Source organism: Capricornis sumatraensis, chromosome 1 (genome assembly GCF_032405125.1).
Source record: "Capricornis sumatraensis isolate serow.1 chromosome 1, serow.2, whole genome shotgun sequence".
Classification (NCBI taxonomy): domain Eukaryota; kingdom Metazoa; phylum Chordata; class Mammalia; order Artiodactyla; family Bovidae; genus Capricornis; species Capricornis sumatraensis.
In genome coordinates this window covers 50,975,842-50,996,909 of record NC_091069.1, presented here as the reverse complement: position 1 = coordinate 50,996,909, position 21,068 = coordinate 50,975,842, and the positions used below count along the sequence as shown (strand labels likewise).

Genomic DNA, 21,068 nt, shown 5'->3' with positions numbered 1-21,068 from the left:
TATTAGAAGCCTTCAAAAGAGGTAAATCGATAGTATCTTGGTATCCCTTCATCCCTAAATCATTTTCTCAGTGAAAGCACACTCCCCTTGGATACATCACCCAGATGCTTACATCAAACTCGTTCAGAGCCGCAGCCAGCTCCCCAATGCCCGTGTGGCCTTTGGCTTCATCGGTGGGAGAGGTAGCTTGAGCAGCATTGGAGATGCCGGCAATGGCCTCCTGGACTTGTTTGAACACATAATCTCGGTTGGCTCTGGTGGCAGCAACGTCTGGGTGGCGGAGAAAAGCTTGGGAGGCCGTGTACAGCATTGTGGCATTCTTCTTCAGAGCTCCTCGAGCAGCTGCCATCTCATCTCGACAGTGAGGGTCCTTCAGCTCCTGTGTGTGCAAAACTCAAATGTGAAGCTTGCCATGAAAGTATCTGTAACAGAGCTTAGAGTCACAGACTTCTAGGACCACATCAATTTTATTTGTATTCAGTTAATATTTTACTTTATTTGTTTATAAGACGCTGTGTAACGACTATATGATATGTGGTATTGGTATGTCATTAAATCTAATTTGTATTGATCAATACAAAGGCAAAAAAGTAAAACTATAAGACATGAATTTGAGCAAACTCCAGGAGATGGTGAAGGACAGGGAAGCATAGCGCACTGCAGTCCATGGTGTCATAAAGAGTTGGACATGACTTAGCAACTGAACAATATAAAATAAAATATTTATACTCTCCGAATTCCAAGTTGAGATACTCATTTCATGACATACATTATTTAACTTACCAATCTAAAATCATAACATAAAACAATTTTGTGCCTGGGAAATTCCATATGACCCAGCAATCCCACTGCTGGGCATATATACTCGGAGAAAACTACAATTCTAAAAGACATGTATACCCCAGTGTTCACTGCAGCACTATTTACAATAGCAAGGGCATTAAGGCAACCTAAATGTCCATCAACAGATGAATGGATAAAGAAATTGTGGTAGATTTATTCAATGGAGTATTAATCAGCCATTAAAAGGAACAAATTTGAGTCAGTTGTAATGAGGTGGATGAAACTAGAGCCTCTTATACAGGCTGAAGGAAGTCAGGAAAAGAAAAACAAGTATTCTATATTAATGCATATACATGGAATTCAGAAAAACGCTACTGATGAACTTAGTTGAGAATGGTCTTGTGGACACAGTGGGGGATGGTGAAGGTGGGAGGACTTGAGAAAGTAGTATTGACATATATATACTATCGTGTGTAAAATAGATAGTGGGAAGTTGCTAAATAACAAAGGGAGCCCAGCCTGGCGCTCTGTGATGACCTAGAGGGGTGAAATGTGGGGAAGGGGAGAGAGGCTTAACAGGAAGGGGATATACATATATATGATGTCAAAATAGTACCCACTGGGGAGTTTCTTTATTTTCAGCTTTAAAGAGCATTATAATTATGAATGATTATATTATGATTGTGAATGATTCACATTGTTGAACAGCACAAACCAACACAAAATTGTAATTTGATCCACCAATTAAAAGTAAATAAAGCTTTTTAAAAATATAATATGAATTTAAGAATTACATGTTAATATAGGAAAATAAGTGAAGAAGAAATATTTTTTCTACATATATTTTAGAAATCATCTCCTCTCTCCAGCTGCCAAGAATTTGTACATACTGCTCTTCCCATGTGAAATATCTGAGCTTCCCTGTTCCAGCCTATCCTTTCCCTTGATGGGGCCCATCTCCTGAAAACCCACTCTCCATCCAACTCTCTAAGCTACCTCTCCTTCTAGCTGCCCCCACAAGGCCCTCTTCCCTCCAATCATTAAAATGCATCATGCTTTACTGCATTTACCTAAGTATATATCTTTCTCCTAAACTGTATGTTTAATGAGAGCAAAGAGCCCTAGCTATCTTGTTCAGTGGTTCTTCAGTCAATAGCACAATGTCTGGCTCATAAAAATGCATGCAATAAATAATGCTGCAAGACTGTAAAACCTGAGCCACCAACAAAGTAAGTGGCTTGCGTGGATCGGTTAGTTATCAGCAGATGGAAAACCCAGTCATCAATCTTCTGACACTGTGCCTGCCTCCATAATCAATTACGATTGCAAACATGAGAAATCAAACTCGTCTGATTTTGCTTACTGCATCACTGGCACTTCATTATCATTTTCACAATGGGGTTCAGTTTTTTAAAAAACCACTTTTGATGGCAGATCTATCATTTTAGTTTAGGGTATAATAAAAAAAAAGTAGATCACAGATGATTTGCTTTCTAAGTTTTGGATGTCAAAATAGTACCACTGGGGAGTGTCTTTATTTTCAGCTTTAAAGAGTATTGTTAAGAAAATGTTCTCAGTATTTTTAGAAATGTTAAAGGCAGTATTGTTCTCTCAGAGCTATGCAGGACCGCCAGCTGAGCATCTCTGGGAGAAAATTTCTCTAGTTTCAAAATGTATCATTAGAGGGTATTTGAACCACTGGGGTTCTATTCCTGTTTGCTCAGTTGGTACATGATAGATGGATGACCTGGAAACAGTAAATCGCATCCTCTCTTTTTTTCAGTCAAAATAATTCTGAGACAAGCACATTATATTTGATATCTAGGATTGGTAAGACAAACTGACAATAAGAAGTAAACAATCGGACTTCCCTGGTGGCCCAGTGGAAAGGAATCTGCCTGCCAATGCAGGGGCCACGAGTTCGATCCCCCATCCAGGAAGATTCCACATGATGTGGGGCAACTGAGCCCATGCGTCACAACTTCTGAGCTTGTACGCTGCAAGTACTGAGGCCCACGTGTCCTAGAGCTGCACGCTGCAACCACGGAGCCCCAGTGCTGTGACTACCAAAGCCCACGCACCGAGAGTCTGTGCTCTGCAGCAGAAGAGGTCACCGGAATGAGAAGCCTGTGAGCTGCAACAAAGGGCGGCCCCTGCTCACAGCAACGAGAGAAAGCCCCCAAGCAGCAACAAACACGCAGATAATTAAAAATAATGAAATGTATAAACTTAGTTTAAAAAAGCAGTAAACAACTGAGCCATCTATCCCCTTCTGCTTAGACACTGACAGATCAATGCCAGTCAACAAAATTTCTAAACCAAGACAACTTATTTTTAGCCCTAAAGCTCAACAGAGATAAATAGGGAACCCACATGTGAGAGAATCCTTTACACTGGACCATCTAGGCAGTGCCATTGGAAGTTATAAAGAGTCTTAGTTAACTTCCAGAATGCCTGGCCAGAAATTTTATATTCCATTCTGGGGTATCTACACTAATAAGAAAATCTAAATATGAAAGTGAGAAATAGAGGGTAGGAAATTCTTCCCATAAAGATATTTTTATTTTTTATTTTTTATTTATTTATTTTTTTTTGCTTCTTTTTTTTTTTTTATTAAATTTTAAAATCTTTAATTCTTACATGTGTTCCCAAACATGATTTTTAGAAACATTTTTAATTACATGGAAAAAAATTGTAAACAATGTAAATGCTGAGTTATGAAGAACTGGTTAAGTAAACTACTGAAGTTCTCATTTGATGGACTCGTTATAAAGTGAAAGTGTTAGTTGTTCATTCATGTCTGATTCTTTGCGACCCCATGGACTGTAGCCTGCCAGGCTCCTCTGTCCATGGGATTTTCCAGGCAATAGTACTAGAGTGGATTGCCATTTTCTTCTCCAGGGGATCTTCCCGACCCAGGTATCGAACCCGGATCTCCCACATTGTAGACAGACGCTTTACCATCTGAGCTACCAGGGAAGTGCCCATCTCCTCTGTCTAGGGATTTCTCTAAGCAAGGATACTGGAGTAGTAGCCATTCCCTTCTCCACAGGATCGTCCCAACCCAGGGATTGAACCCATATCTCCTGTATTGCAGGCAGATTGTTTACCATCTAGCCACCAAGGAAGTCCCTGGACTCTTTATGTGGATATAAAAAGAAGTTTCCATAAAATAATAAAATCAGTAATATAAATAAAAAGAAGAATACAACATGCATACTTATATGTACAGCATGAATATAAATGTCAAAATATGAAGATAAGCAATTGAAAGGCAACCTACCAAAATATAAGTACCACATTTTTGTGGCTGATAGATGGCTATATGCCTTTTTTCCCCTTCTTTTCTAAATTTTCTTGAAAGAGTTTGAAATAGCAACTAGCTAAAATGATGTTAATGAGATAAAAATAAATCATATGTATGGGCCTTCTGAGATGAATATCTCATATTATTCCCATGGATTTTAATACCAGTTACATGCTGATGATTTGATGAGGTTTGATCTCCCCTCATCTCTCTGCTATTTGACATTTCTACATGGATATCTTAGAAGAATCTCAAAATCAATGTATTTAACTATGATATCTTGATACTGCTAGAAGACTGGCCGGTTTCCAGTCTTCATCCATCTCAGTAAATTCACCACCATGTACATATTTGCTGAGACAGAAAGTCAGATGTGAACTGGTTGCATCACTCCCTAAGCTCCCATAGCCAATTCCACAGCAGGTCCTGAGTGTTCTATTTTCAATGTAAATTTGGACTCCCTAGGCTTTTCTCCATCTTTACTGCTGCCATGCTAAAGGAGACCATCTCTGTGGCAGGAGGGACAGAGCAGGGCCCCGGGACAGCCTCATCAAGAGTAGGCATTAGGCAGAAGACAAAGTCACCTCCTTTTTTTTATCTCTTAAAGAGACCACAATGCATGAAGGAATGGCAACTAAAACAGAAACTCTGCAGCATCTGAGCAAGAAACTCTGAGCATGAAAACCATGGAGCAGGTACAATATAAATGCAGGACCTTCCACGTGTGGTGCCTGATGTGGGAAAACTTTAAGGGAAAATACAGCTCTTAGAATACCTGTAGCGTGGCTTCAGGAGAAAAATGTCAGGACCGGGAGCTGATGCACGCTGGTGCAATCCAGGACATACATCAGCTCTTCCCTCAGTGAATGTTCAATCCTTAATCAAACAGATCCCTACCCATTCAAAGGGCTACAAGATAAATAGCAGATCAACAACCCTGTGGGGCATTACTGGGTCCAAAGGACTCCCACACTCCTCTCCTTAACTTTTGATTCTGCCCTGAATAAACTGCTACTTGGTTCTCTTTGCTCCTCAGCCTCAGAATGTGTGTTTATTTTTCCTTTGCACTTTTGGGTTCCTCACACAATTTCTTTTGGATTGAACAAGAGCCTGGACTTTTGACAAAGTTTTTCCAAAAAGTGTCACTCATCTAGACGACTTCATTCCCACCCATCCACAACTAGTCTCTGCTCTTTGACACTACCCCGTCTTTGCAACATATCTAGAAAAATGTGAAAATGTAAACCTGTGACTTTGATACCAGACTGAACTGTTCAACCACTTGCTACTTGCTTACAATAAAATCAGAACACTCTCAAGACTCTGAGTGTCCTGGCACCCACCTTTCCCCACAGCGTCCTGCTAGGTTCTCTGAAATTAAAAGTTTGTAATTTTTCTTTTTTTGGTCAGGTGTTGAAACAAGCTAAATGAAGAGCTTCTAGGCCTTAACCCTTTGCTTCAGAGTGACTTCACTCCTAACCACACTACATATCTGGGCTACCAAGCAAGACTCCACCTGAAGAAAGGATTCTGTTGATAAAAGTAATCGCATGAACTAAAATCATACAAACTCTGGGAAATAGTGACAGACAGGGAAGCCTGGCGTGTTATAGTCCATGGGGTCGCAAAGAGTCAGACACAACTGAGCAACTGAACAACAACAAAATCATGCCTGTGTGGCCATCACAAAGCACTAGAAGCTCTTTAGGGAAAGGGACTAGATCTTGGTCAGATTTGTTACCCAGGTATTTCTTCTGTTTGGTACAGATGAACACTCAGGATGTTGGCTAGAACTTTCCTGCTGGACACAGAGAACATTAGAAAAAGTCACTGGAAGTTGCCAGAAATCCTGGGAGCACTCAAGAGGGCAGGTGAAGAGGATTTTAACACATCTCCCCATATTTAAAGATGCTATTTGCTAAGAAGAAAGAAAAAGATACACTGTTTGGAACACACTATTCTAATGGTCCCTACAGAACAAACAGAGCTGGCCAAATGGAGGTGCCACCTTGGGACAATGGGGAGCAGAGAAAACCCAGGCCTCCCACCTTCATCAATACCTGTGCTCTCCTTCCCTCTTCCACTCCACTCTCTCCCTCTCTCTCTCTCTGCCTTTCCTCTATTCTTCCTCATGTTTTCCTAATCCCTTTCATAAAATTTTTACTCTGCATGCTGCACCCTTGGGAGAGAGGTGTTGTATATATATGGTGCTGTCCACAGGGTGGGGAGGTAAAAACTGAAGGCCAAGGACAGTGCCCAGGGAGTGGCCACAGTGCCACACCAGTCTGACATTTTTTATTTCAATCAGGTCAGACATCGAGAACAGACCTGTGGTGTGAAGGGGGAGAGGTATAGGGAGGGATGGATTGGGAGTTTGGGGTCAGCAGATGCAAACTCTTACATGCAGAATGGATAAACAACAGAGTCCTGCTGTTCAGCACTGGGAATTATGTTCAATATCCAGAGTTAAAACATAATGGAAAAGAATATTTTTAAAAACTGTATCTATATTTATAACTCAATAACTTTGCTGTACAGCAAAACTCCACACAACATATTATTCTAGCTATGTTGTAAAGATGGGGGAGTATCAAATTACAGTTTTTAATGTAATTTCTTACATTAAAAAATAAGTGCATAAAGGTCAGAAAAAGAGAGAAAGGTTAGAGTCTGGTGAGGTTGGCAGGATGGTCCCCACCAGTAAGGCAGGTGGCCTGTGATCAACTGCAAGTACCCAGGGGGACTGGGAGTACCAGCAGGGTACAGTAGGACCAGAAGTGACCCAAGTAAGAAACTGCCTTTGTGATCAAAGGTCCTAGGGTATTTGATGATCTGACAAGCGGTTGATGCAGTCGATGATGCATTGTCCAGGTCTACAAAACTGCAAGGTTATGTAAACTCACTCACTTTCTCCCCTTGTTGTTGTTCAGTCGCTCAGTTGTGTCCAACTTTTTGCAGCCCCATGAACTGCAGCATGCCAGGCGTCACCATCCTTCACTATCTCCGGGAGTTTACACAAACCCATGTCCACTGAGTTGGTGATGCCATCCAACCATCTCATCCTCTGTTGCCCACTTCTTCTCCTGCCCTCAGTCTTTCTCAGCATCAGGGTCTTTTCTCCCCTAGATTTCCAAAATTTTTCCTACCTGTTGTCTTCTCGCAGCTACATAGTTAAGTTTCACCATCTCTTTTCCAAATTCTTTAAAGCGATTTGCAAGGTCTTGCTCATTTGTAGCATTTTTGACAGCTTCCAAGGCCTCCTCCACCTGAAACAGACAAAAAAAAATCCAATATATTTATAACTGGATAGTATTTCAATATTGGACTTCACTGGTGGCTTAGTGATAAAGAATCTGCCTGTAACACAGAAGATGCTGGTTTGATTCCTGGGTGGGGGAGATCCCCCTAGAGAAGGAAATAGCAACCCACTCCAGTATTCTTGCCTGGGAAATACCATGGAGAGAGGATCCTGGTGGGCTACAGTCCAAAGGTTGCAAAAGATTTGGACATGACTTAGTAAAGAAACAACAACAAATTTCAACATTGCTAAACATGGTAGAAACACTAGTTGTTATAAAAATATGCATTAATATTTAAATAAAATAATAGGAAAAAAGTACCCCAACAAGCATTTATAATCGGAAAATTACATACTATTTTTTATATAAAAGATGCATGCATGCTGTCACTTCAGTCACGTCCTATTCTTTGCAATCCTATGGACTGTAGAGAGGCAGGCTCCTCTGTCCATGGGAATCTCTAGGCAACAATATTGGAGTGGGTCACCGTGTCCTTCTCCAGGGGATCTTCTGACCCTGGAATGGAACCTGCATGTCTTAAGTCTCCTGCATTGACAGGAGGGTTCTTTACCACTAGCACCACCTGGGAATTGTTATATAAAAGATAATAACTGCTAAACTTCTAAGTCATATAAAACACTACACTGTTTATAGTTTGAGCTGCAATTTCCATAAGGAATATGGACTTTTACTTTCAAGTAGAAAGATAAAGAAAAATAAACTTAAGATGTATGGATGTAAAAACAAACACCAGAAATCTTCACAGGAGGAAATGTTTTGTAAACAAAAACTGGAGGAACTCCTGGGCTGCAAAAAGCTTGAGATAGCTTAAATCTGCATCTTGGCATCACCTCAAAATCTGCAGCAAAAGGATTGCAATTTTATTTTTATTTCATTTATTTCTTTACTTTTGGCTATGCTGAGTCTTGGTTGTGGCATGCGGGCTCATCAACGCTGCTGGCAGGATTTCTCTTGTGGTGAGCTGGGCCTACTCTCTAGTCGCAGGTTTTGGGCTCGAAAATGTGGGCTCAGTAGTTGTGGCAGATGGGCTTAGCTGCTCCAAGGAATGTGGAATCTTAGTTCTCAGACCAGGGATCGAACCCGTGTTCCCCATGTTGACAGGAAGATTCTTAAGCACTGGACCACCAAGGAAGTCCTAGGGATTATAATTTTAAGCTGTGATTATGCCTTGCCATTCCATTAAGGAGAAAACGTTGAGCCTCAAGAAGTAAGTGAATTTGAAGTTTTGTTGCCATTTAAGGTCATCTCACATGCTAGTGAAGTAATGCTCAAAATTCTCCAAGGCAGGCTTCAGCAATACGTGAACTGTGAACTCCCTGATGTTCAAGCTGGTTTTAGAAAAGGCAGAGGAACCAGAGATCAAACTGCCAACATCCGCTGGATCATGGAAAAAGCAGGAGAGTTCCAGAAAAACATCTACTTCTACTTTATTGACTATGCTAAAGCCTTTGACTGTGTGGATCACAATAAACTGTGGAAAATTCTGAAAGAGATGGGAATACCAGACCATCTAACCTGCCTCTTGAGAAATCTGTATGCAGGTCAGGAAGCAACAGTTAGAACTGGACATGGAACAACAGACTGGTTCCAAATAGGAAAAGGAGTACGTCAAGGCTGTATATTGCCACCCTGCTTATTTAACTTCTAGGCAGAGTACATCATGAGAAACTCTGGACTGGAAGAAACACAAGCTGGAATCAAGATTGCCGGGAGAAATATCAATAACCTTAGATATGCAGATGACACCACCCTTATGGCTGAAAGTGAAGAGGAACTAAAAAGCCTCCTAATGAAAGTGAAAGAGGAAAGGGAAAAAGTTGGCTTAAAGCTCAACATTCAGAAAACGAAGATCATGGCTTCCAGTCCCATCACTTCATGGGAAATAGATGGGGAAACAGTGGAAACAGTGTCAGACTTTATTTTTTTAGGCTCCAAAATCACTGCAGATGGTGACTGCAGCCATGAAATTAAAAGATGCTTACTCCTTGGAAGAAAAGTTATGACCAATCTAGATAGTATATTCAAAAGCAGAGACATTACTTTGCCAACTAAGGTCCGTCTAGTCAAGGCTATGGTTTTTCCTGTGGTCATGTATGGATGTGAGAATTGGACTGTGAAGAAGGCTGAGCACCAAAGAATTGATGCTTTTGAACTGTGGTATTGGAGAAGACTCTTGAGAGTCCCTTGGACTGCAAGGAGATCTAACCAGTCCATTCTGAAGGAGATCAGCCCTGGGATTTCTTTGGAAGGAATGATGCTAAAGCTGAAACTCCAGTACTTTGGCCACCTCATGTGAAGAGTTGACTCATTGGAAAAGACTCTGATGCTGGGGAGGATTGGGGGCAGGAAGAGAAGGGGACGACAGAGGATGAGATGGCTGGATGGCATCATAGACTCGATGAACACGAGTCTGAGTGAACTCTGGGAGATGGTGATGGACAGGGAGGCGCGGCGTGCTACAATTCATGGGGTTGCAAAGAGTCAGACACGACTGAGTGACTGAACTGAACTGAAGGTGGCATCAACTAGGGTGAACAGAGTAACAATCACTGGAATTGACCAAGAACATAACCTTGAGTGAACAAGGCACAATATGGAATCCATATTTGCAAAATCAAAAGTTCTTAGTTTTGAAGGGAGTCTGGTGGAGAGGTCTCAACTAGTATAGGTTTTTGAGAAAGGCAGCAGAAAAAGAGAGAGAGAGAGATGGTAGCTCTGAGAGTTGGACCATAAAGAAGGCTGAGCACCAAAGAATTGATGCTTTCAAATTGTGGTGTGGAGAAGACTCGTTAGAGTTTCCTGGACAGCAAGGAGATCAAACTGATCAATCCTAAAGGAAATCAACCCTGAATATTCATGACTGATGCTAAAGATCTAATACTTTGGGCACCTGATGCTAACAGCCTACTCATTGGAAAAGACCCTGATGCAGGGAATGATTGAAGGCAAAAGGAGAAGGTGATGGCAGAGAAGAAAATGATTACATAGCATCACTGACACAATGGACATGAATCTGAGCAAACTCTGAGAGACAGTAGAGGACAGAGAAGCCTGGCATGCTGCAGTTCATGAAGCCACAAAGAGTCGGACACAACTTAGTGGCTGAACAACAACAAAGCTCTGAAAGAGTAATAAAAAATACAGAGAATGTATGGCCTACTGCAGAATTCCAATTGCCTCTTGTAGTTTAGGCTGAATCAAAAGACAACGTACAGACAGTTCACGGTTGAGAATGTGGGAATCCAAATGACCACTAAAGTAGCTAGAAAAAGTCACAGATTAACACAGTACCAAGGATACACAATTTGTTTAAACTTGACACAATCACAAAGGTTGCTAATCCAACTTCCTCACCAAGTTTCACTGAGTAGAGGAAGAAAATGGTGTATATAAACAAGTGATAATGGATACCATCACGTCCTTTCCTCCGTAGACATTATAATACCATTCAGTCTACCCAACAGACTACCATTTCATTAAGGAAAGAGTTGCAGCCAGAATGGAGGTTATTTATAAAGATGGTGAAAGGAGCTCAATCTAGACTCCAGATAAAATTATTTCCATTCTCATCATCTATGGAGATTCTTCATCTTTTTTTTCTATTTGTAAAAATACAAAATTATTTAATTCATCAATTTTAGTCTTATCCAATTCCTGTGCAGGCTTTAATTATACTCAAGGAAAAGAGAACCATAGTTGAAAACAGAACTGTTGTGTGTTAGGTTATCTTTTAAGCACTCGAGTCAAAGGGCATTTTATAGTATGAAATGGCTCATTTAAACATTTTCATGGATTAATGAGAATCTCGTATCTCAAACCTTTAAAACAACACATCAATGATGTCTCCCTTTCTAAAAGATTTATAATCATTTTACCGTGGCTATCAACAGCGTCACTGAGAGGAAGCTCTTGGCAGTTAATTTGCTCCTGCTGCTTATTTGAGTTGTAAATCTTTTCTTAGGACATAAAATCTGGCCCCAGGGAAGAACAAAATAATTATCTCAGAAGGAACTAAATCTTGGATTTGTCTTATTCTATATATATATACTTATATAAAATAGGCTTCTTGTTGGTTTTTAATCAGGCCAGTTTGGAGTATTTATTTTGCTTTGTTATACATCACTTATTTTCTTATTGTTTTTCTCTGAAGAATCCAGATGCTGGTCTGAATTTATGCTTCTAATTCAATGAAGTTCCTTGGAAGAGCAACACCGGTGACAGTGTCTGTCTGTGAAAAGGCAGACTCTGTCATACTCCACAGAGTTAGAGTGACAGGTATCTAGTTAGGACCTTTCATATCAAAACACACTTCTGAACCTATCCAACACCCCACAGAAATGGAGAGAATGGAATTAACATCTAGGATTTAGGATACCATCACTGGCCCAGTACACTGCTACTAAAGAGACACATGATATACACAGAGAGCGGGAGAGAGAAAGAGAGAGAATGAGTACAAACTGGAAGGGACACAGAGGAGGAAGAAGAAGAAGAAAAAAAACAGGGTAAGGGGAGAAATGGGCAGCGTCCAGGCACTTCTGAAAAGCCAAAATCAATATGAAAATCAAGTTTTGCTTTTGAACAGAGCCAGTGTTCTTAGGTTATTTTCAGGTGTCTGGAGAAAGGAAATTGACTTCTACATGCCAAGCAACGAATTCTCCTGCCAATGCAGGAGACACCAGAGATGTGGGTTCAATCCCTGGATTGGGAAGATACCCTGGAGTGAGGAATGGCAACCTACTCCAGTATTCTTGCCTGGAAAATTCCATGGACAGAGGAGCCTGGTGGGCTATAGTCCATGGAGTCGCAAAGAGTTGGTCACAACTGAGCATACACACACAAAACTGAAGCATCTTAAAAGGTAATCCTTATGTAGAAAAGGAATCCAAGACACTTTGTCCACCTACCTGCCCCACAGTGACACATACAGGTCAGTACATGTAGGGAGGGCTATGGAGTCAGACTGGCCTGTGTTTGAGCCCCAGCTCTGTCATTTGTTAGCTCTATGATCCAGGGCAAGTCACTTAACCTTTCTAAATTCCAACTCCAATGTCTTCGTTAATAATACGAAGGCAATAGAGTCCAGATACTACAAAAGGTTGTTCTAAGAATAATATTAGATACAAAATGAAAAAAAGAAGAAATAAAACTGGAAAATATAAAATAAGGTGGCCAACTAAGTCCTAATATAAAATAAATATAAATGGGCTAAATGTTTTAATTAGAAAACAGAAATTCTCAGATGGGGCCTTTAAAAAGATCCTGCAATATGTCATCTATAAGAGACAATTTGAATAAAATGATAAAAAATGTTGAAAATTAAAAAATGAAACCTTCTACACTAATGAATTTAAAAACCTAATTGAAATTGATAAATAGGTAAAATGCCAATATTGATTTTAAAAAGAAGTAACAGAACTTGAATAGACCAAAAGAATGTTATAGAAATGGACATGGCAGCCAAAGATGACTTTTCTACTCTTTTCCCAAACCAGGCACATTAGGTGGGTGAAAAATGAAATGTAAAATAGCAAATACATAGCAGAATGCCTGTCAAGAATTAGGAGCTCCTTTCACAGACAGAGGCTTCCCAAGTAGCTCAGTGGGTAAAGAATCGCTTATAGTGCAAGAGATGCAGGTTCGATGCCTGGGTAGGGAAGATCCCCTGGAGGAGGGCATGGCAACCCACTCCAGTACTCTTACCTGGATAATCCAATGGACAGTGAAGCCTAACAGGCTATGTAGTTCATGGGGTCACAAAGAGCCAGACAGGACTGAAGTGACTGAGCACGCACACACGCGCCTGCACACACACACACACACACACACACACACACAGATACTGACTTGCTATATAATCCACCTAAGGGTAAACATTGTTTCTGAATGATTGTAGAAAGGAAAGACTACATCTTGCTCGTGGACTATCTGCAGGTGACATGAAATCAAGAAATAGTGGAAGGACATGGTGGTCTCATGGGGGAACTGTTCTAAGGGGAGTTTGCCGGGGCTCTGTGTGCCAAGCTGGATTGGGAAATCACTTCCAACAAGCTGATAAAGAGGGTCCTCAGAGCAGTTGCCACATTCCTTGTAATGAATACCCTCCTGACCTTGGGCACTACTGACAGCTGTTCTCACAAAAGCCAATCTGGGCTGAAGAACACCAGTGCAAGAATCCTCAGCTCCAGCAGTTCTGCCTGTCCTTAATACTGGAGGCTGTGCATGGGAACAGCTGAGAAAAGTGAAAATTCCAGACAGGATATTACAGGTCCTCTATTGTTACTGGATTTAGATATTATTTTCTAGCTTGTCTCTCACAACTCTTGAAATCTTTGATCTTCTCACAGAGTCTGCTCAATATAGCCCTTACTCCCATTTCCAGAGCAAACCCACTTGCCGCTATTATTTACTCCAGAATTGTGGCAATTTGTTTGAGACAGATTCTTTAACTCTAGTCTCCAACTTTCCTGATTGAAATTTCACTCATTTACTTTGACATCGTAAAAGTAGACTGAGAATTCCTGAACTAACTCAGTACTTTTTAAGCACCTTCTAGGGGTTAGGCCGATATACAGGGATGGGCACAGCACTGGACACAGGAGTCTGACCCTCCTCCTGGACTGTGTGATACAGTCACTGTCCATGTTGTTACGATCAACATCTCTGTTTGGACAGACTGACTTCATTCCAGGGTCCTAATCTTGATACTCAGTTGATTGGATTTTAAGTGACATCCAATGAAATGATTTAAAACAATAAGGCCCCTATGTACAAACTTTCAAGTTGTGAACCTTCAAAGATGCCAACATGCATTCCCTAAATTGAGTGAAATTGCAGCTTGCCCTCCATCTCCTGTTGCTGATGATCCTTCAGCTCCACCATCTCCCACTTCCCCTTCCTCCCCCGGTCAGTAGCTCTTCTTGTTTGTTCACTCAATGCCAGCCCCTGTATGCCAGCTGTTGTACTGGCCTAGTGTACTTTTCAAGGCACTGTATTGTAAGATGAAAGTGTTTTATTTTTCTGTTTAATTGTTTTATATGTATTATTTGTGTGAAAAGTATTATAAACCTATTATAGTACAGTACTATAGAGCTGACCATGTTAGTTGGATACCTATGCTAATTTTGTTGGACTCATAAACAAATTGGACTTATGAACACACTCTTAGAATTGAACTTGTGTGTATGTAGTGGACTCTGGTATGTCATATGAAGTTCTCTTGTTAGGATCTGGATTTATAGTGATATTTTAAACTCTTAGGTTGGAGGAAAAATAACTGCAGTTTTGGACTCTGAATTTTAAATCATTATAACTATGCTCAAGTACATCTTTATTAATCAAAATAGGAACCATTATAATCAACACTATTTTGTCAATGAAAAAAAAAAGCTTGTTTATTCCTGTAGCATAAAAATCCATGCTTCCTGATTTGACAAACTCTTGGAAAGCATTTTCCGAGTCCTGCTAGTTGTGGAAGCATTTTTGCTGTAAAAGTTGTCACGATTCTTGAAAAAGTGGTAGTTGGCTGGCAAGACGTCAGGGGAATATAGCAGATGAGGCAAAACTTTGTAGCCCAATTCATTCAACCTTTGAAGCATCAGTTGTGTGACATGCAGTCTGGAGTTGTCTTCGAGAAGTGGGCCCATCCTGTTGACCAATGCTGGCTGTAGGCATTGTAGTTTTCAGTGCATCTCATCAATTTGCTGAGCATACTTCTTAGATGTAATGGTTTCCCTGGGATTCAGAAATCTGTACTGGATCAGAGGGCCAGCAGACCACTAAACATTGACCATGACCCTTTTTCTGATGCAAGTTTGGCTTTGGGAAGTGCTTTTGAGCTTCCTCTTCATCCAACCACTGAGCAGATTGTCACTGGTTTTAGAAAATCCATTTTTTGTCATGTATCACAATCCAATAAAGAAACGGTTCATTGTTTCCTAGAATGAGAAGATGGTACTTCAAAATGATATTTTTAAAAAATTTTTAGTGAGATCATGAGGCACCCACTTATCAAGCTTTTTCACCTTTCCAATTTGCTTCAAATGCCAAGTGATCATAGACTGGTCAACACAGTTCTTGGGCAACTTCTAGTGTAGCTGTAAGAGCTTCAGTGATGGCTCTTAATTGGTTGTTGTCAACTTTCTATGGCTGGTCATTATCCTCCTCATCTTCAAGGCTCCCATCTCCTTTGTAAAATTTCTTGAACCACCAGTGCACTGTATGTTCATTAGCAGTTTCTGGGCCAAAGAGTAGTTGATGTTGCAAGCTGTCTCCACTCCTTTATGATCCATTTTGAACTTGAACAAGAAAATTGCTAGAATTCCCTTTCTGTCTAACATAATTTCCACAGTCTAAAATACACATAAAATAAGCAGCAAGCAATAATTTATTAACAAAAAATGCAAAGCAAGAAGTGTGTATTAAAATGATGTGTAACGTTGTTACCAAAAGAGTATGTGTGTGGAGTCTGGCTGCGGCTCAAAAGCCAATAAACAGGTCAGGTTGGTAGACAGGAAAGTTTGCTTTATTTCAGATGCCAGCAACTGTGGGGTGGGGGGAGGGTGGCAGACATCAGTCCAAAGGCTGACGTCTGTCCAAAGCAGGGGGTTAGAGCTTTTTATAGACAGTCAGGGGAGGGGTTACATGCAGAAACAGCACAGTCATCTCTAACAGTCATATTCAAATTGGTCATCAGTGGTCTGACTAGCGTCATCTTGGTTGTTTTAGCTACAGTTCATCTTCAGTTCCAGGGTGCATTTGTTCCCAGTTCTTTACAGTCAATTCTCAGAATTGTGGCAGCCCAAGCCAACTTCTATGCAGAGTACATCATGAGAAACACTGGGCTGGATGAAGCACAAGCTGGAATCAAGACTGCCAGGAGAAATATCAATAACCTCAGATATGCAGATGACACAACCTTATGACAGAAAGTGAAGAAGAACTAAAGAGTCTATTGATGAAAGTGAAGCAAGAGAGTGAAAAAGTTGGCTTAAAGTTCAACATTCAGAAAACTAAGATCATGGCATCCGGTCACATCACTTCACGGCAAATAGATGGGGAAATGGTGGCTGACTTTAATTTTTGGGGCTCCAAAATCACTGCAGATGATGACTGCAGCCATGAAATTAAAAGATGCTTACTCCTTGGAAGGAACAGTATGACCAACCTAGACAGCTTATTCAAAAGCAGAGACATTACTTTGCCAACAAAGGTCCATCTAGTCAAGGCTATGGTTTTTCCAGTAGTCATGTATGGACATGAGAATTGGACTCTAAAGAAAGTTGAACACCAAAGAATTGATACTTTTGAACTGTGGTGTTGGAGAAGACTCTTGAGAGTCACTTGGACTGCAAAGAGGTCCAACCAGCCCATCCTATTAGGAGATCAGTCCTGAGAGTTCATTGGAAGGAATGATGCTAAAGCTGAAACTCCAATACTTTAGCCATCTGATGTAAGAAGAGCTGATCATCTGAAAAGACCCTGATGCAGGGAAAGATTGAGGGCAGGAGGAGAAGGACGACAGAGGATGAAATGGCTGGATGGCATCACCAACCCAATGGACATGAGTTTGGATAAACTCTGGGAGCTGGTGATGGATAGGGAGGCCTGGTGTGCTGTGGTCCATGGGGTTTCAAAGAGTCAGACACGACTGAGCAACTTAACTGAACTGAACTGAAGTCCTGGGTACAGTCTGTCTATAGTTAACTTCTCCACTGGGGATTGGTATCTATTAGACAGCTCACAGGATATGGCTCAGAATATTATCTATAGCCCTTGAGAAAGAACCTTGAGAAGGTACTTGACTATGCATAATGACTAAATTATTATTTAGTCTCTTTTGACATCCTTTCAACATTTCTCATTTCTCTGATTAAACTTATTCTTTGACTAAGTTTCTACAGGCAGAAGGCATGCAGACAACATGGTGCAGTGGTAAGGAACACAGCCTTCTGGTCCATTTCAACATAACCACATTTATTTAAGAATATATTTCAATATCAAATGGCAAAGTTCAACAATGCAAAACTGCAATGACTTTTGCACCAACCTAAATTGCTTGGAAATGGGAGTTGGCCAAGTCAATGAATACACAAATATAGAATTCTATATTTAACTACTTGTTAAATCATATAATCTGGTTTGACATTAATATCTCAGCATCATCATACTTTATCTCTCTGCCTCCTAAAGATAAGCTGCCTTCTTGATTAAATTTTCTGTTTCCTTGTGAGCAAGTGAAGAAAATGATTTCATCAGAAAGCAAGAATGATTAAATGCTAGTGTCACTGATTCATAATATGCCATGGTTTACAAAACACAACAATAATACAGCTTGACACGTTTCCAAAGTTACTTTCAGCTTGTGCAAGAAAAATGACAATAGCAAGTTTCACTGATTACTTATTGATGCACCAGACAATGTTCCAAATGGTTTACATGTATCTCATTTTGTCCCCCCAAATAGGTCTTTGAAGTTAATATTTCTCTTGTTTCTGCTTTACAAAGAACTCCGGCCAGAGGGGTGACGCAGCCAGCCTGAGAGGTCTCATAGCAAACGTGAGGTAATCTGGTACTTTGCTCCAGAACACATAGTTTGAACTCCTGAGCTGGGCCACCTCACTTGCCCAGAAAGGATGGGTTCATAAAGCTGCTGGAGTCTGGGTCTGGATCGTCCTGATCAGCTGACAATGAAGACTCTTTAAGGGTCCTTCCCCACCTGATCAGTCTCCAGGTTCTAGTGCTTCTGCCTCTTTAGTTTCTGTAAAATCTACCCCCTTACAGTTCACACAGCCACTGTCTGCACTCAGCTTTCCTTTCATTCACTGGCCTGGGCCGTGTAAAACAGCTCTCAATCTGTCTCACTTGATTGGGCTCACCCTTCTAATTCCTTCTCCATACTGCCACCAAAAGTATTTGTCTAAATCAGGAATTTGATTTTATTGTATAGGACTACTCAGTTGCTCCCCATAATCTATAAACAGAATCTAAATAAATTTGTTGTTCAGTCACTAAGCCATATCCGACTCCTTGTGACTCCATGGACTGCAGCATGCCAGGCTTCCCTGTCCCTCACCATCTCCCAGAGCTTGCTCAAACTCACGTTCATTGAGTTGGTGATGCCATCCAACCATCTCATCTTCTGCCACCCCCTTCTCCTCTTGCCTTCAATTTTGGTAGATTCCAAACTAACTATGATAATCAAGAGGCTCCCCACCCTACATCTCTCTCTGACTGCCCCTCCCACCTAACCCTCTCTGCTCCAACTACAAATCAACCCTATTCTTGTGAATACTCCAAAATTTTGCCTTACTCTCATGCCTTTGTTCTGTCATTGGTTTGTGAAGCTCTATGTAGGTAAAACTTTTTGCCCCACCTGAATCCATCTCCCCTCTTATGCAAGAACACCTCAGCTATGAGCAGTAAACCACTCTCTTCTTGGGCTGGTTATCAAACCCCAATTCATGCTTTCTGCCTGCTCTGTGAACACACAGCTGAGCCCTTTAATAATTATTCCTTTGTCAAGTTTTGTAGGGAGAGTATGCCAGACAGGGGACAGAGGAGGAAGGGGTTTTGTTTGCTGGTCCTGGAGGGCTCCCTGGACAGAGGCAGCAGCAGAGGCAGCTCCTCCAACACCAGGTGCCTCCAGGGGTGATTCTGTAGTGGAGTGTCTCCAGAAAGACATCTCTTCATGAGCAGTTTTTTTCTTGACTCCCTAAAGGGCAGATTTCTAGCAAGTTCCATTGGCTTGTGTGGCACCTCAGTATCCCTTCTATAATCCAGTGATCCAGGAACATCTGGATCCTGGCCCTGGTGTGGGTGGGCTCTCTCTCAAGGGCTCTTTCCATCCACCATTCCTATACTCCATTCTTCCTAGTCAAGCCCTTGTTACTCTTATCAGAGCTAATAACTCTTCACGTTAAACTTTCCGTGCTCAAATTACTGTGTAGCTTCACTCTCACTACTGGACAGAATGACACCTCCTCTACTCTCTGATGTGGGCCAACCTCTTTCCAGGGGGTTCCCTGGTGGTCCAGATGGTAAAGAATCTGCCTGCAATGCAGGAGACCCTGGTTTGATGCCTGGGTTAGGAAGATACCCTGGAGAAGGAAATGGCAATGCACTCCGGTATTCTTGCCTGGAGAATTTCATCGACAGAGAAGCCTGATGGGCTACAGTCCATGGGTTCACAAGCAGTCAGACATGACTGAGCGACTGACACTTTTTCACTCTTCACAGGTTCTTTCCACACCCTCAACTCCTAGCTCTCAGCTTCAAGCTTGGGCTTGTGACCCCAGCCTGTTCAATCTGGTTCAAGCAACTGATTTAGGAAAACACAAATCTCATTCTGTTTACTGAGACCCATTCCTAAGTCCTGTCTTTCCCAACCACATTGCCCTTCTTCATATTATCCTGAATTCCCCAACAATACATTTGGTTGAACTGATCTCATCCTTGTCTTGTAGGTGTGGTGAGGGAGAGGGACAGTGTTGACCAAACTCAGAAATCAGCACATCCCATTTCCCCTCTAAATAATTAACTCAGAGATATGTATCTGATTTAGAGGCGGACAGAACCAACAAGCTTGTGGAACCTTTATTTGAGCTTCTAGGAAGATAATTTTTTCTTTTTTGCTATCTCTAGTCTAGGAGCATGTAATCGTGAGAATGGTTTTTAGCTACCTTGAGATCATGAGAAAAGAGCCTACAGAGAAGAGTGTTCTCCCTGAGAAAACATAGAAACTGGTCCTTGTCACTGGTCCTTGTTTGTACCTTGATCAAGCTCTGCCTGAAGCCAACTGCCTTTGGATTTTCAGTTAGGTGAGTCAATATATTTCCTTTCTGAAAGACTAAGTTGGGTTGGGTTTATGTTATCTAAAAATGGAAAACTTCCTAATTACTGTATTTTCCTTCCAGATGAGACCTTAGCAATATGCACCATTTTCCCAGCATGCACTGTACTTTTTCTTAATGTCTCCCCCATTACCAGCCTATGAAGTTTTAAAGGCAGGAGCTGAGTCTTATTTACCTTGGAAGTTATGTATTGTAGCACAGTGTTCTGCACACAGTAGGCATCCAATAAGTATCTTGAAAGGATAACTGAATAAATAGATAAATTCTAAACAACCCAGCTATATGAAGTTAATGCTATGACAGCTCTGATGAAAAAGGTATGCTAAGAATATGGGCAGTAATTTTTACATTTATAATTAGAGACAGGATATTTTATACTAATTGCTTGCTGTTATTCAAATATAAGAGCCACATTATGTGCAGCAGAAATTAATGCAACATTGTAAATCAACCATACTATCATCAGAAAAATTTAAACCATATGAGAACTGCAGAGGGAAACATAAGACTATTGAGAAATAATGTTACTGGGGATTCTCTTGTCCATTTAAAGCTAATGTTACAAAAAGTATAGGTAATGTTAAACCTACCCCCCAAACAACTGGGCAACAGCGTTATATTCGGCCCCTGGTAGTCTCAAAGATAGCCTGAATTTTCTGAGAAGTTGACTAAAGGGTTGTGTAGTCTATGTTGCTGTTGGCTTTCCAGGGAGAAGTTCTGAGACAATTGAGAACATCATTATTCCAGGAGTCAGCTTGAGTACAGAAAAAAGTGATTGTTTTCTCTAACATACTCATGTCTAGGTGA

At 41.0% G+C, this 21,068-nt stretch overlaps 1 protein-coding gene across 5 annotated transcripts in view; it reads right to left on the bottom strand.

The window, feature by feature from the left end:
* The window catches only part of CTNNA2 (catenin alpha 2), a 1,217,480-nt gene that overhangs the window by 902,402 nt on the left and 294,010 nt on the right, over nucleotides 1-21,068 (bottom strand). For all 5 annotated transcript variants that reach the window (XM_068988298.1, XM_068988291.1, XM_068988305.1 and 2 more), the window contains exons 4-5: nucleotides 7,237-7,356; nucleotides 113-379 (exon numbers count right to left, since the gene is read on the bottom strand). In XM_068988298.1, the coding sequence (XP_068844399.1) occupies nucleotides 113-379; nucleotides 7,237-7,356 (387 nt within the window). The remainder of the gene's footprint in view (nucleotides 1-112; nucleotides 380-7,236; nucleotides 7,357-21,068) is intronic.